This window comes from Medicago truncatula, chromosome 1, assembly GCF_003473485.1.
Source record: "Medicago truncatula cultivar Jemalong A17 chromosome 1, MtrunA17r5.0-ANR, whole genome shotgun sequence".
Lineage (NCBI taxonomy): Eukaryota > Viridiplantae > Streptophyta > Magnoliopsida > Fabales > Fabaceae > Medicago > Medicago truncatula.
In genome coordinates, this window is record NC_053042.1 from 53,959,893 (window position 1) to 53,972,021 (window position 12,129).

The 12,129-nt window shown below is 31.0% G+C and overlaps 2 protein-coding genes across 3 annotated transcripts; one reads left to right on the top strand and one right to left on the bottom strand.

Annotated features, from left to right (window-relative positions):
• The first annotated feature begins 3,385 nt into the window (after nt 1–3,385).
• Nucleotides 3,386–4,431, top strand: LOC25485526 (uncharacterized). Its single transcript, XM_013614760.3, has 2 exons — nt 3,386–3,965; nt 4,085–4,431. Exons 1-2 carry the CDS (start codon nt 3,626–3,628, stop codon nt 4,138–4,140), a joined length of 396 nt encoding a protein of 131 aa, XP_013470214.1. The 5' UTR covers nt 3,386–3,625; the 3' UTR covers nt 4,141–4,431.
• A 61-nt stretch (nt 4,432–4,492) lies between these two features.
• Nucleotides 4,493–7,144, bottom strand: LOC112418685 (transcription factor TGA2.3). 2 transcript variants are annotated; one of them, XM_024775161.2, is made up of 8 exons: nt 6,990–7,144; nt 6,790–6,894; nt 6,635–6,694; nt 5,975–6,040; nt 5,792–5,858; nt 5,240–5,511; nt 4,777–5,013; nt 4,493–4,678 (listed from the first exon to the last, which is right to left on the bottom strand). In XM_024775161.2, the coding sequence occupies exons 1-8, from the start codon at nt 7,044–7,046 to the stop codon at nt 4,529–4,531; spliced, it is 1,014 nt and encodes a 337-aa protein (XP_024630929.1). In that variant the 5' UTR covers nt 7,047–7,144; the 3' UTR covers nt 4,493–4,528. The 2 variants fall into 2 exon arrangements, with proteins under 2 accessions (XP_024630929.1, XP_039685966.1); XM_039830032.1 differs by having other exon boundaries at nt 5,963–6,040.
• Between the last annotated feature and the right edge of the window lie 4,985 nt (nt 7,145–12,129).

Sequence of the window (12,129 nt, forward strand, 5' to 3'; positions counted from 1 at the left end):
TATGCTTAGAGCATCCACAATGGGAGAGTCTTAAACATTTAAGACCCGTTACCTAATAGGTACCCCCATTGTGGGAAAAAATTTGAGGGTTTTAAAAGATGCAAGGTTTAAATTAAGACATCATTCTTAAATGGGCCCACATCACCTTTTTATTAAAATAATAATTAAAAAGTGTATTAAAATAGATAGTGTATTAAATAAATAATTTGGTGGGACCCAATTAGACCTTTTGTTAGAGGGTCTCTATTGGAGTAGTTGAGTGCCTATTAGGTACTATTGTTAAAAAATTATTAAAAAGTGATGTGTCAAGGTGGAACCCATTAAGACCTCAAAGATTAGAGTCTCCATTGTTGATCTAAAAGCTAATATTTAACCACTTAAAAGTATCATATATCATATTTATTGTGATTTTCATTTCCTAATTTGTTGCACCGAATTCTCTCTCTTTTTATAATGAGATTGTAACTTGTATAATTGCATTCTACCAGAAATTAGCAAGAAACAATGGGTAGAAAAATGGGGCTTGCACGATACAGCAACCTCAATCATTTTGAATTCAAAATATTAATCAAGATTAAATTAACAAGCATTATTATGTAAAAAAAAAATAAAAAATAAAAAAAATTATGCATTGAACTTGTTGAACAAGTAGAACAACACTTCAATTCATCGGTGGCAATACATTGTTGTTATGAATTCCATGTCCTCAATACGGTTGACTTGCCATGATTTGTGCCAAATTATTTTTTAAATTGCTTTCGTTCAATTTTAGTAGAAAAACATGAAGGCCATTTTAGTAACATAAGATTGTAACAATAAAAAAATAGCATAAGATTAAGAAGAAGAAGAAACATGGCTTAAAGAAAAGGTTGGCATAAGATTAAGAAGATGAAATAATGGAGCTTATAGAAAACGAGTTATCATCTGCAAATAGAAAATGTTGAATCTTGGCATTGGAATAAAATGAAGAATAAGTAAAAAAAAAAAAATCTGAGAAATTTACCATTTTTTTTTATAGAAAAACTTTACTTATGTTTGCTGCACACATAAAACAAAGTTATATGGAATGTGAATCGCAAATATAGAAAGAGAAAACCGACGAAATAAATTAGGAAATGAAAATTGCAAAATGATATTCTACATATACTCTTATGTGGTTCACATTATATTCTTAATGAATAAATATAAGCCTTTAGATCAAAAGAAATCAACAGTTAAGATTTGGTGTCAACGAATTCATTGATACCTGGTGTCAACGGATCCTGACTCTTTTATTAATATGCAACAGAATTCAACATGATATCAACAATTCAATTGTTATATTTCGTCCACCACTTTTTTTTTGACAAAAATAAAATAATATTTATTCATTCAAATCGAGATATTACATCATTCAACACCGCTAAAAAGGTAACGGATGAATCTGCGAACAAACTCACAACATCTAAGTTAATAGCATATAACGGCATAATGCCTACAAAAATATATGACAAAATTAAAGTGACTGGAATATTCATTGCCTCCGGATCTGCAACGTTGACGCCCAAATCTTTGATTGAATAATCGATTTTTCAATATGAATCAAATGAACACCGCACGAAGACGGGAAATCAAACAACGCCGCACAAAACGACGAACAACAAATCACCAAACTTAGAAGATGAAATCACAAAGAAAAAAACTTAGATCTATGTGAAAATTACTTATTTAGATTGAAATAAAGAGAAAAAGATGAATAGGGGTGATTTCAGGTCAAGAATTGACCCAAAACCACCCTTCAATGAAGAAATTGTAAGAGAAAACTAGGGTCGACTTGTTGGAGAGGGAGAGAAGAGATTAAACTATATTTCGTCCACCACTTGGCTCTCTCTTCCTCTTTCTCAATTATTTTAGGACCGCAAAACTTGTTATCTTCCTTGTTTAATTTATCGATGCTATGGAGAAGAAATGATTGATGAAAATATTGGGGTTTTTCAACGTAACTTAAGTCACGCAGAGTTTAACATCTATGTGAGTTAACATTTTTGAAAGTTCAGTTGGAAGGGAGCAAAAATTGTTGGGAGAAGAGCAGTATTCCTTTCATTACTCCAGCAGCCAAAGCCCAATAAAATGAATCTTCAATGGCCCAAACCCGGTTTTCTCCCTAAACACTCCCTCATATCAGTTTTTATTTTTTATTTTTGGAAAATCTTAGACTCATAGGAACTACTTATAGTAATTTTGTCTTAAATATCATGTATTGAAATTTTTAGAAGTTTATAAAATTAATTTTTAATGATATAAATTTTCAAAATGTCAACTTTTGAGAGAAAACTGAATTTCGAAAAAAAATAAAAAAAGACCGGAGATATTGTTCAATTACTAATCAATCAAAATACACGTAATAGTACTATAGTTTGATTTTTTGGTAAAAAAAAATACTAGTTTGATTTATTACGAGTATTATGGTGAAAATGATTATTTTTTTTTTAATGTTTTTGTGTGGACTCAAGGATTAGTCTAATAGCGGTCCAAAATGTGCTTAAACTATAAGGATACATTGGGATACTTATTGGTGTCTAAAATCCTAATTTTTCTAACTATGGTGGATTAGAAAAAATACAGTCCCTCTGTTCCTCTGTATTTTATTGTAAGTCATTTTTACTTTTTTACACATTAAAAAATGTAGTTAATTTGGTATTTGAAAGGAAAATTATGTGTGATTTTATAATTATCCTTCATTACATGGGGAAATATATATAAAAAAAAAAATATCAAAAAAATTAAAAGAAGTTGAAGTAACAACAAATGGTTTATTAGAAAAATAAACATTAATGAGTAATAACGCATTAATTCTCTCAACAAAAAAAAAAAAAACACAGTTGTTTTGATTGGATGATGTATTGGCACTTCAAAGTGATATGTAGTATATAATAAAAGATAGAGAAGTATATATTAACATCTTGACTATTTGCATGAGTCACGTATTTGAACCATGCCTTGTTATGTTTCAGAAAGAAACAGCCATAAAAAAATCATACCTATATAAAGTTAAAAACCAGTTCCAACAATCCAAATATTAGCATGTAAATTTGACCTTTATATTGTTGGTTATGAGAATTGAGAAGTGATCCAACACCAATAAGATTCTCTTGATTGCACCCTTTCTATTAGTTAAAAATAATTAAAACACAATCATCCCAATTTTAGAAGCAATACCTACTAAATTGATATTTAATGCTAACTCAAACCATAAGCATGCATGATGTAGACGTATGGTGAAGAATAATGACCATTTATGTCACTAAAAAGTAACCATCAAAACTCTTGTAAATTTTGATCCATTAGATTTGGCCTTAAAGATTCAATATGACAACATATCATACTAAAATTTAATAAAGTACTCAAAGAGCAGACACTTGCAAACGTACGAAATTGCAACATATTCTTCCAACTTGGACACTATTGGATGTGATATACTCATACATAGATTGACCACTATCATGTATCTCTTATGTTCCTCAATTTATTATACATAAACCTCATAATCCATTTATTTTCATGTCACAATTCATAACTTCCTTACATCAACCCAAGCCTAAACTTAAAACTTCCTAGGAAAGCCTTGTTAATATTAAATCTTGTCATGGAGATGAATTCAGATTCTAGTGTTTGGTTTGAGACAGAAAACGAAGATGATACTTTCTATGATGAGATTAAGAGGCAGATTCTGCTATTGACATCTGAAGAAGACAATGAAGATTTAGTTGAAACCAATAGTTTCAGACAAATTGATGTTACAAATGATGGTTCAAACAGGTCAATTTACAATTATAACAATGCAACAAAACCTACAAGAAAATTCTATTTGTGGGAAACAGATAGCTCTGGTTCGCCGCCTATTTGGCTAACGAATTTGTGGAGGAATGGTAAAGGTACTGGAGTGTTCATTCCTCAAGTTTCATGCAAGGAAAATCAAAGACCAGGTACAATTTTGATCTCTTATTCATTAGTTTATTATTTTTTAAATTCACAAATTTGTAAATTGACGGTTCGAACTACTACGATAATTGTTACTTTGCTCACTGTTGTGATTCTTTTGCAGCAAGAATGAACAATAGGACGAGGAAAATTTATAGACCAGTGGTGAATAAGAAATGAAGAAGCTTATGCTGTGGAAATTTGTATTTGGTGAAATTTGAACAGTGGAGTTTTATCATAATATAGCTTATTATGATTTATCCAAAGAAAAAGTGCATGAAAATAAGGGAGAATAGGTTGTGAAAAACTCTCGTGATATCTATGTACAGATAATAATGTTAATGCAATTTAATTTGTACATATTCTTGATTGAAAGAAAGAAAAGACACATAGAAGTACAGATATTAAAATTTCATGTGTCAATTTACCATATAAGAGTTGGAATGATATATCTATGGCAATTAGTTTCAAGCGTAGCACTGTCACAACATAACATCCCCTTGAATGTATCAATACGTCAATTATTCGCCTACACACTAGTTATGCACTATAGAATGTGTCAATTCCTTTAGTATTCTTTAGGAAATGCTGACCATAATGAATTAAGAGCTCTGATTCGTGAAATGAAATCATTTATGACAAGGAGAGCACGAGCAGCTTGGTGCGCAGTCAAAATTCGACGCATCTGTTGCAGTGTTTGTTGCCTCAAGATATCTGCCTAAGAAAAACAATAATGCTCAAAATGTTATCACTCTCAATTAAATGTGGAATAAGATAATGTTGAGTGATCAAGATTACATTGTCTTAATTAATTACCTGATGAATGAAAGTCTCCAGTGTGGAAAGCTTGGCCATTGAAAGAGCCATTTGACCCATATACTCAACAACATTTCCAGATCCAGTGGACGTGGAGGAAAGTGTCTCTGAAAGAGATTGTTGCAAACCTTCCATTCCTTGAGATAATGCATCTTCAGCCTGTTGACAAGAATGCTGCAGATTGAAGATCGCCATCAATTGCTGATCCGTTAACGCCTCGAGGTGGTTTCTAATTATCTGAATCTCAAGAGGAAAATACAAATGCAAAGAAAGAAGTAAGAGTTAACAAAATGTATATATTTGTTAGTTAATTACTAGTGGTAGTTTGTTTTTAGCCTCTATAAATAAAGTCTTGATGTAATCGCTTATTCATTCTAAATATCATTTCTATTTTACTATCTAAACTTTTCTCTTATCCACGGCTTCCATCAAGAATTGTAATAATATTTTCAAACAAAATCACCTTGAGAAGTTCGGATGAACGGAATCCACCAAGCCACATGAAACATCTTTCTGCAGGTGTCTTCCACAACCCAGAAAGTATGTGAAATACATCAGCCTTTGCACCTATGCTCTTCAACTTGTATAATTCATCATAATGTACCATGACACCATCAACAAGAAGATGCAGTTCATTATCACCCATTTGAGAATTTATAGCTGATCTTATGTCATTGATTAGTCGTTGATGCTCGTCTACCCAACGAGCATAGTCCATATCAAATGCTACCGAACCTGAAGGTTTAAAATACTTCATCAGTCACATACTCACATCCCTCCATAATTAATTTGCAAAATGCCTTCTTAATTCTCATGATGCCACATGAATGTAATCATCCATTAATCATCTATTTTGCTGCTTACAAAGAATGATTAGTTTTAAAGAAATGCACATCATAAATTGCAGTTAAAATAACAAAAGTAATGTAGTTTCTATTTGAAAACATATATTGGACACAAACACCATATTTCTACCACTATGAAGGAAATGAATCTCAAGGTTGCATCACTTCACCTGCATTACTGTTTCCAACAATTGAATGACCATGATCCGCTGTAACTCCAGGTGCAACAAATGTACCCTAGAGGGGAAAAGCAATCCATGGAAAAAATAAGTAGAATGACAATAAAATTATATTGAACAAACCAATTTTACCAAATGAAAAATCTTTTTAAGTTGTTGGACCTGTTGACGTACTTGTTGAAGCTCATGTTCTATTTGAGCAAGCCTAAGTCGACTGTTCTCCAATTGTTGCACATAAGCCTATTCAAAACCAAAACATATAATTTAGTCCAGTAATGCTATATCGCACGAATTGTTTTTGTCACAAATGCTGAGATGTCTTTCTTTTAGAGAAATGTCCAATTAAAATGTTTTATCAGTATTTGTGAGTTACAGCGTAGTGACATAAAACAGTTCAAAAATCAGAGTTATGTATCCATTTAAAACATCAACATTATCCAGTCCCTTTGACAGATTAAAGATATACCAGAACAGGAAGAAAACAAAATTTGTAGTCAAATTCAATGCATCAGAATAGCTCTTCCAATCCCAAAAGTCAAATTAGATGATCATTTATGAAAAATGAAAGTATTATTATAAGAATCTTACATTAACTTTTGCATCTTAATAAGTTATCAAAAACTCTTATGTCCTAAGGCATAACAATTTTTCAGAAGGTTTCTTATTTAAGTATTACAGTACTGCTAATAAATGTTTATAAGTTTGTAAGGACTTATTAAGTTAACCCAAAAAAATAAAAAAACGTGGATACTCGACTAAACACATCAAAGCAGAAATTTGTTTAAATACAACACACACACAAGACATATCATAAGTTGGGATCAAAGCAATTACCTTTTTCCTTAACCTACTTTTCCTTGCAGCCTCGCGATTCTGCATCAGCCGACGAAGAGTCTAAAAAAATGCAACCACATAAATAAATGTATCAGCAGCAGAAATGTAACATAATTTAAATTTGAATTAGATAGCACAAAGTCACAATAAACAACCTTGTGCTCATCAGATTGACCCTTAGTCTTGCATTGATCCTTGGATTCAACAACTACAAGAGCCTCATTTCCAACACCATTGCACCAAGACACGGTTGATAAACACTGAAAAATAAGGACATTCCCACTCTTCATACATCAAATATATACACATAGATATTGAAAGAGTGTGAAAAGATCAAAAGATGGTTGAAATGTACTTGATTATTTTTATCATCAGTGTCAAAATCTTCTGTCTTTTGACTGTTATCTGCCATGCCTGAAGAAGAAGCTGAACCAATGTTCTATACAATACACAACATTGAATCAGATAAGGCTGTTAGTTTTACACAAAACTGAGAGAGAGAGAGAGAGAGAGAGAGAGAGAGAGAGAGAGGGGGGAGATTATTACACTGTTGAATGTTCCATACTGCAAGTTACTTGCAACAACAGTGACATTGTTAGACTTTGCACCAAACACATGCCTGAATATGATAAAAAAAAAAGTGAAATGAAAATATTGACAAAGAAGGAATTTAATGAAAGTATAAATTACATTCAATTCAATTAAAAGACATTAATTGTTTTATTATTTTGGGGTGATGAGTGTTGACTCCAATATATAATAAAATTAAAGTCTACCATATCAATTAATCTAAGTCATTAATCAATATTGAAATTAAAGGTCATGATTTGGAGTAAGTTAAAACACTTACTCTTGGAGTCAAAATATCTCTATATATATATATATATATATAACCTAATTTTTTCGCGTGACTTTACTATATTAACCATAGATTTAATTTATTCAAAATGTCATCTCGAATTTTAACCTAATTTTTCCCTCCACACTTTTGCATTTAATGTTTATCTAAAGTAAAATAAAACTATGTTCCTAATTATAAGCTGTATTTTTGGAAAGGAATAACCGTTAACTCGTCTCGCTATACTTAACTTAATCTCTTATTTATAGATCTTAACTCGTCTTGCTATACTTAACATATTATGTTACGTTACTTATAAATGTTAATTCGTCTCGCTTATTTATTAAAGTTAACCCGAACGCAAAATGTTGCCCTAGATTTAACCTAATTTTTTCGCGTGACTTTACTATATTAACCTTAGATTTAATCTATGCAAAATGTCATCTCTTATTTCTAAAAGTTAACCTTTGACGCAATATTAATCCTAGATTTTCTCTTATCTATTAAAGTTAACTCGAACACAAAATGTTGCCCTAGATTTAACCTAATCTTTTCGCGTGACTTTACTATATTAACCCTAGATTTAATTTATGCAAAATGTCATCTCGAATTTTAACCTAATTTTTCCCTCCACACTTTTGCATTTAATGTTTATATAAAGTAAAATAAAATTATGTTCCTAATTATAAGCTGTTTTTTTTGGAAAGGAATAACCGTTAACCTGTCTCGCTATACTTAACTTAATCTCTTACTTATAAATCTTAACTCGTCTTGCTATACTTAACCTAGTATGTTACGTTACTTATAAATGTTAATCCGTCTCGCTTATTTATTAAAGTTAACCCGAACGCAAAATGTTGCCCTAGATTTAACCTAATTTTACGCGTGACTTTACTATATTAACCCTAGATTTAATTTATGCAAAATGTCATCTCGAATTTTAACCCAATTTTTCCCTCCACACTTTTGCATTTAATGTTTATATAAAGTAAAATAAAATTATGTTCCTAATTATAAGTTCTTTTTTTTTTAAAGGAATAACCGTTAACCTGTCTCGCTATACTTAACTTAATCTCTTACTTATAAATCTTAACCCGTCTTGCTATACTTAACCTATTATGTTACGTTATTCATAAATGTTAATCCGTCTCGCTATAGTTAACCTAATTTTAACTTAATTTTTCCCTCCACACTTTTGCATTTAATGTTTATCTAAAGTAAAATAAAATTATGTTTATAATTACTTGCTGTTTTGTTGGAAAGGAATAACCGTTAATCCGTCTCGCTATACTTAACATAATCTCTTACTTATAAATGATAACTCGTCCTGCTATACATAACCTATTAGGTTACGTTACGATATCAAGGATGATGTCATGGAAAATCATGTTATGGTACAATACCAACGTCTATGCTTCTGAATATTATGAAATACTAAATGACAATCATGACATTCATCTAAACTATTTTTCTACCTATTACCGTCAAATATTACGTTCCATATGACCCGTGCGTTAGCACGGGTCGATGGTCTAGTATATCCTTTATATCTAATCCTAACAAACATGCTTAACCTAAATTCCAAACCCTAAACCTATTTTTTTGGCTCCAATTTATCCAGACCGTTAGATCATTATAATTAGAGGAGGTTAGCACATCAGTCGTTGATAAAATCTCACTCCTTGAAAATTGATAGACGCTCATAGGGAAACAAAACAGTTGCTGATAACAAAACACAACACACACGTTTTCTCTTTCCCAAAACAAACACACGTTTCTTCTTCTTCTTCCTCTTATCATCATCACCACCGCCAACCCTCTCCCCCCATCCATCGGAGACCAAGCATCTCACCATCTCCTCTTCACACTCCACACAAACAGACTCCTTCACCGCCTTCTCCTCTTGTTTAATTGTTTTGTTTGAGAATGTTGTAATTTTTTTGTTTAGTAATGTTTTTGTTATTAGTGAATTTTTTTTGTTGAGAATTGATTCATACTTGGTACTTTCTGTGCTTTTATTCAGTTGCATTCTTATTGATTTTTTTTATTGATTATTGTTCGATGCTTACTCAATTTTATTTCTCAACCAAATATATCGAAACTGTAAATGTTGTAAGGTGATGGATTTGTTGATGTGTTAGAGGAAGATTAGCATTCTCATCGCAGGTTTCCAAAGCTAAGCTTGAACGGTTGGTTTATAATGTCTTTTTTCTGCATAGTAATCATCTTTTTAATTTTCAGTTTTTTGTTTTTGTAACTTAACCTATTTTTCTTCTCTAATTGACCAGTTTTGCATAACCTATTTGTTTCTCAAATTTGTGTCGCATTCGATCAGGCTGCCCTACAACAGGAGATCAGAAACAGCAGAGAACCAAAATAAAGGTAACAACCCCTTGAGTTTAGTTTGTTTATCAATCTAGGAATTTTCATACCGGTGATTTCACAAATGTAGTTATTTTGTTTTTCACTGGCAATGTAAGTTTTGCAATTGAAATGCTAACAAGGGTGCATCATGTATGCATCTTAAATGAGTGTATGAGATCAAATGATCGAAACCAGCATATCTTGATTTTCATCCTTTTTGTTGAAGGTACTTTACTTTCCCATTTTCTTCTCCTTAGATCGGAACTCCCTCATTGTATGCTTTTTAATCTCATGTGATAAGTTTATATACACACAACCCTGTTTTTCACAAGCAATTTATTTGTTTTTATTTTTAAATATTTTTTTTCATGGAACTATTTAATCTGCATTGCCACGCTATTTTTTTTCTGGTTATTCTTATATTTTCTCTCTGATTTGATATATCAAAGAAACGTCTTCCTATACGTATTAGTGTAGTATAAGATAAAGACACATTAGCTTGAAGGCCACGATAAGTAAATAACTAAAAGCTAATATTCATATGCACATCAGTCACATTAGGTACATAATATTGGGTTGTTGCAGTAGGATTAGGAATTTTGTTCTATTTATAAATGGTTTCTTTGTTGAAACTCATTTGGATCATAACAAGGACTGACTTATAAGTAGATATGCATGTTACTTTCTAGACATGATAATTTGAGCAGTAGATAGGCAATTTGTCAACCCTATTAGGTCCAAACCTGCCATAAACTTTTCCATAAATTGATAATGCTGACAGGCTAATTGAAAGGAGAGAAGTTTACCAAGAGGGAAATGAAAATGGGGGAATAAAAATCTGTTGCTTTATGATTATGACTTTAACAACCAAGTATTTTACTTTTAATTTTTAATTATTCTCAAAACTTATTCTGAAAATATACTAACATTCTAAACTTTTAATTTTTCAATCTCAATTTGTTTTTAGAATTATTAGTTTATTTGGAATAATTTGACATAATTACTAACCAGATATATGGCATTTTTGTTCATGTTACTTTTTCCCACGATGTCTGCAATTTCAAATACGGTGTTGTTAAGTACATTGATACTGACGAGAATCTGTTCCTATATGTTACGCTAAAATGTTAGATTCAGAACAAGATGATTTCTATTTATGTAATCTTGCAAACTTTGTAATTTTCACGCTTTTGGTGTTGATTGTTCGGAACCGATGTCTTTTAAATTACTTAATGTTTGTTTTTGGTCTGAATCTATTGTACAATTAGTGGGACACTTTATTTTGATTGAGGAAGGGAGTTTTTTTTTGTCAATATGTGTATTATGCCTCTAATGATATGTTATTTCTACATGGTGCTTAGACTTTGATTCATCTTTATTCAGCAATTGTCCTTCTTACACAAATCTCACCTTATACATTATCTAATTCCTTAATCATAGGTTGTTTATGACTGTTATTACTCTGATGTAATAGAAAAAGGGACTTTGTAGGTTAGATTTTTTCCTTACATTTTATTTCGAATGTTAGGGATGAAACTTAGATTATTTGAATTTTAGAATTCATATTAGGTAATATGAACATACTTTGAATGTAAATATCAGTGCAGTTTAACTGATCATTATTCTAGACGTTATATTGTGTGAGTGTGACATGATAACTTATAATTATAGCATGAAAACTATTGTTATATAGCGTGTAGTTGTATTGGAATTCGACAACTTTGAGACAAAGATAGTCCTTAGAAAGTAATTTACTGTTGTTAGAGACTTAGAGTTAATGGCAAAATAAGATAGTTACTTTCAATAAGTAATTTTATTCTCACTGTTTAAAAGGTGTAGCTTTATAAGATTTGTAAATTTGATATCAAGTGACATTAAAATACCTAAAATCATATCATAATCATAATATTATAATTTCTATGATTTGTTAAAGACAACTTGCTTCCTACCGTCATCTAACCTTTGTAACATGATATTAATGTTGGTGTTTCGAAAGGCAATGAAAACATTATAGATATTATTTGGATTATATTTTCAATTTTTTTGGAATTTATAATCGTATAATCTATAGCCAACATAGTGCAGCTGAAGCCAACATGATTGCTCTTTAGCCAGTGATTTTTTTTTCATGAAAAATGGTTTGGTGGTTGGTCGCTAGAATTAGCATTGTGAGTGAATCAATAAAAGACGTATCATCAGGAGATCTTAAAAGATCGAATATTTCACCCGTGCGACAACACGGGGCGATCTAGAAAAAGCTTATTTAAAAAAAACTTACGGACAAGGAAAAACT

Coding starts and splice junctions, on each gene's coding strand:
- LOC25485526 (XM_013614760.3), top strand. CDS start 3,626: ATGGAGATGAATTCAGATTCTAGTGTTTGGTTTGAGACAGAAAACGAA. Junction 3,966..4,084: donor CAAGGAAAATCAAAGACCAG/GTACAATTTTGA, acceptor ATTCTTTTGCAG/CAAGAATGAACAATAGGACG.
- LOC112418685 (XM_039830032.1), bottom strand. CDS start 7,046: ATGGCAGATAACAGTCAAAAGACAGAAGATTTTGACACTGATGATAAA. Junction 6,041..6,634: donor AAAGTAGGTTAAGGAAAAAG/GTAATTGCTTTG, acceptor GGTTTTGAATAG/GCTTATGTGCAACAATTGGA. Junction 5,512..5,791: donor TGTTGGAAACAGTAATGCAG/GTGAAGTGATGC, acceptor TTAAACCTTCAG/GTTCGGTAGCATTTGATATG.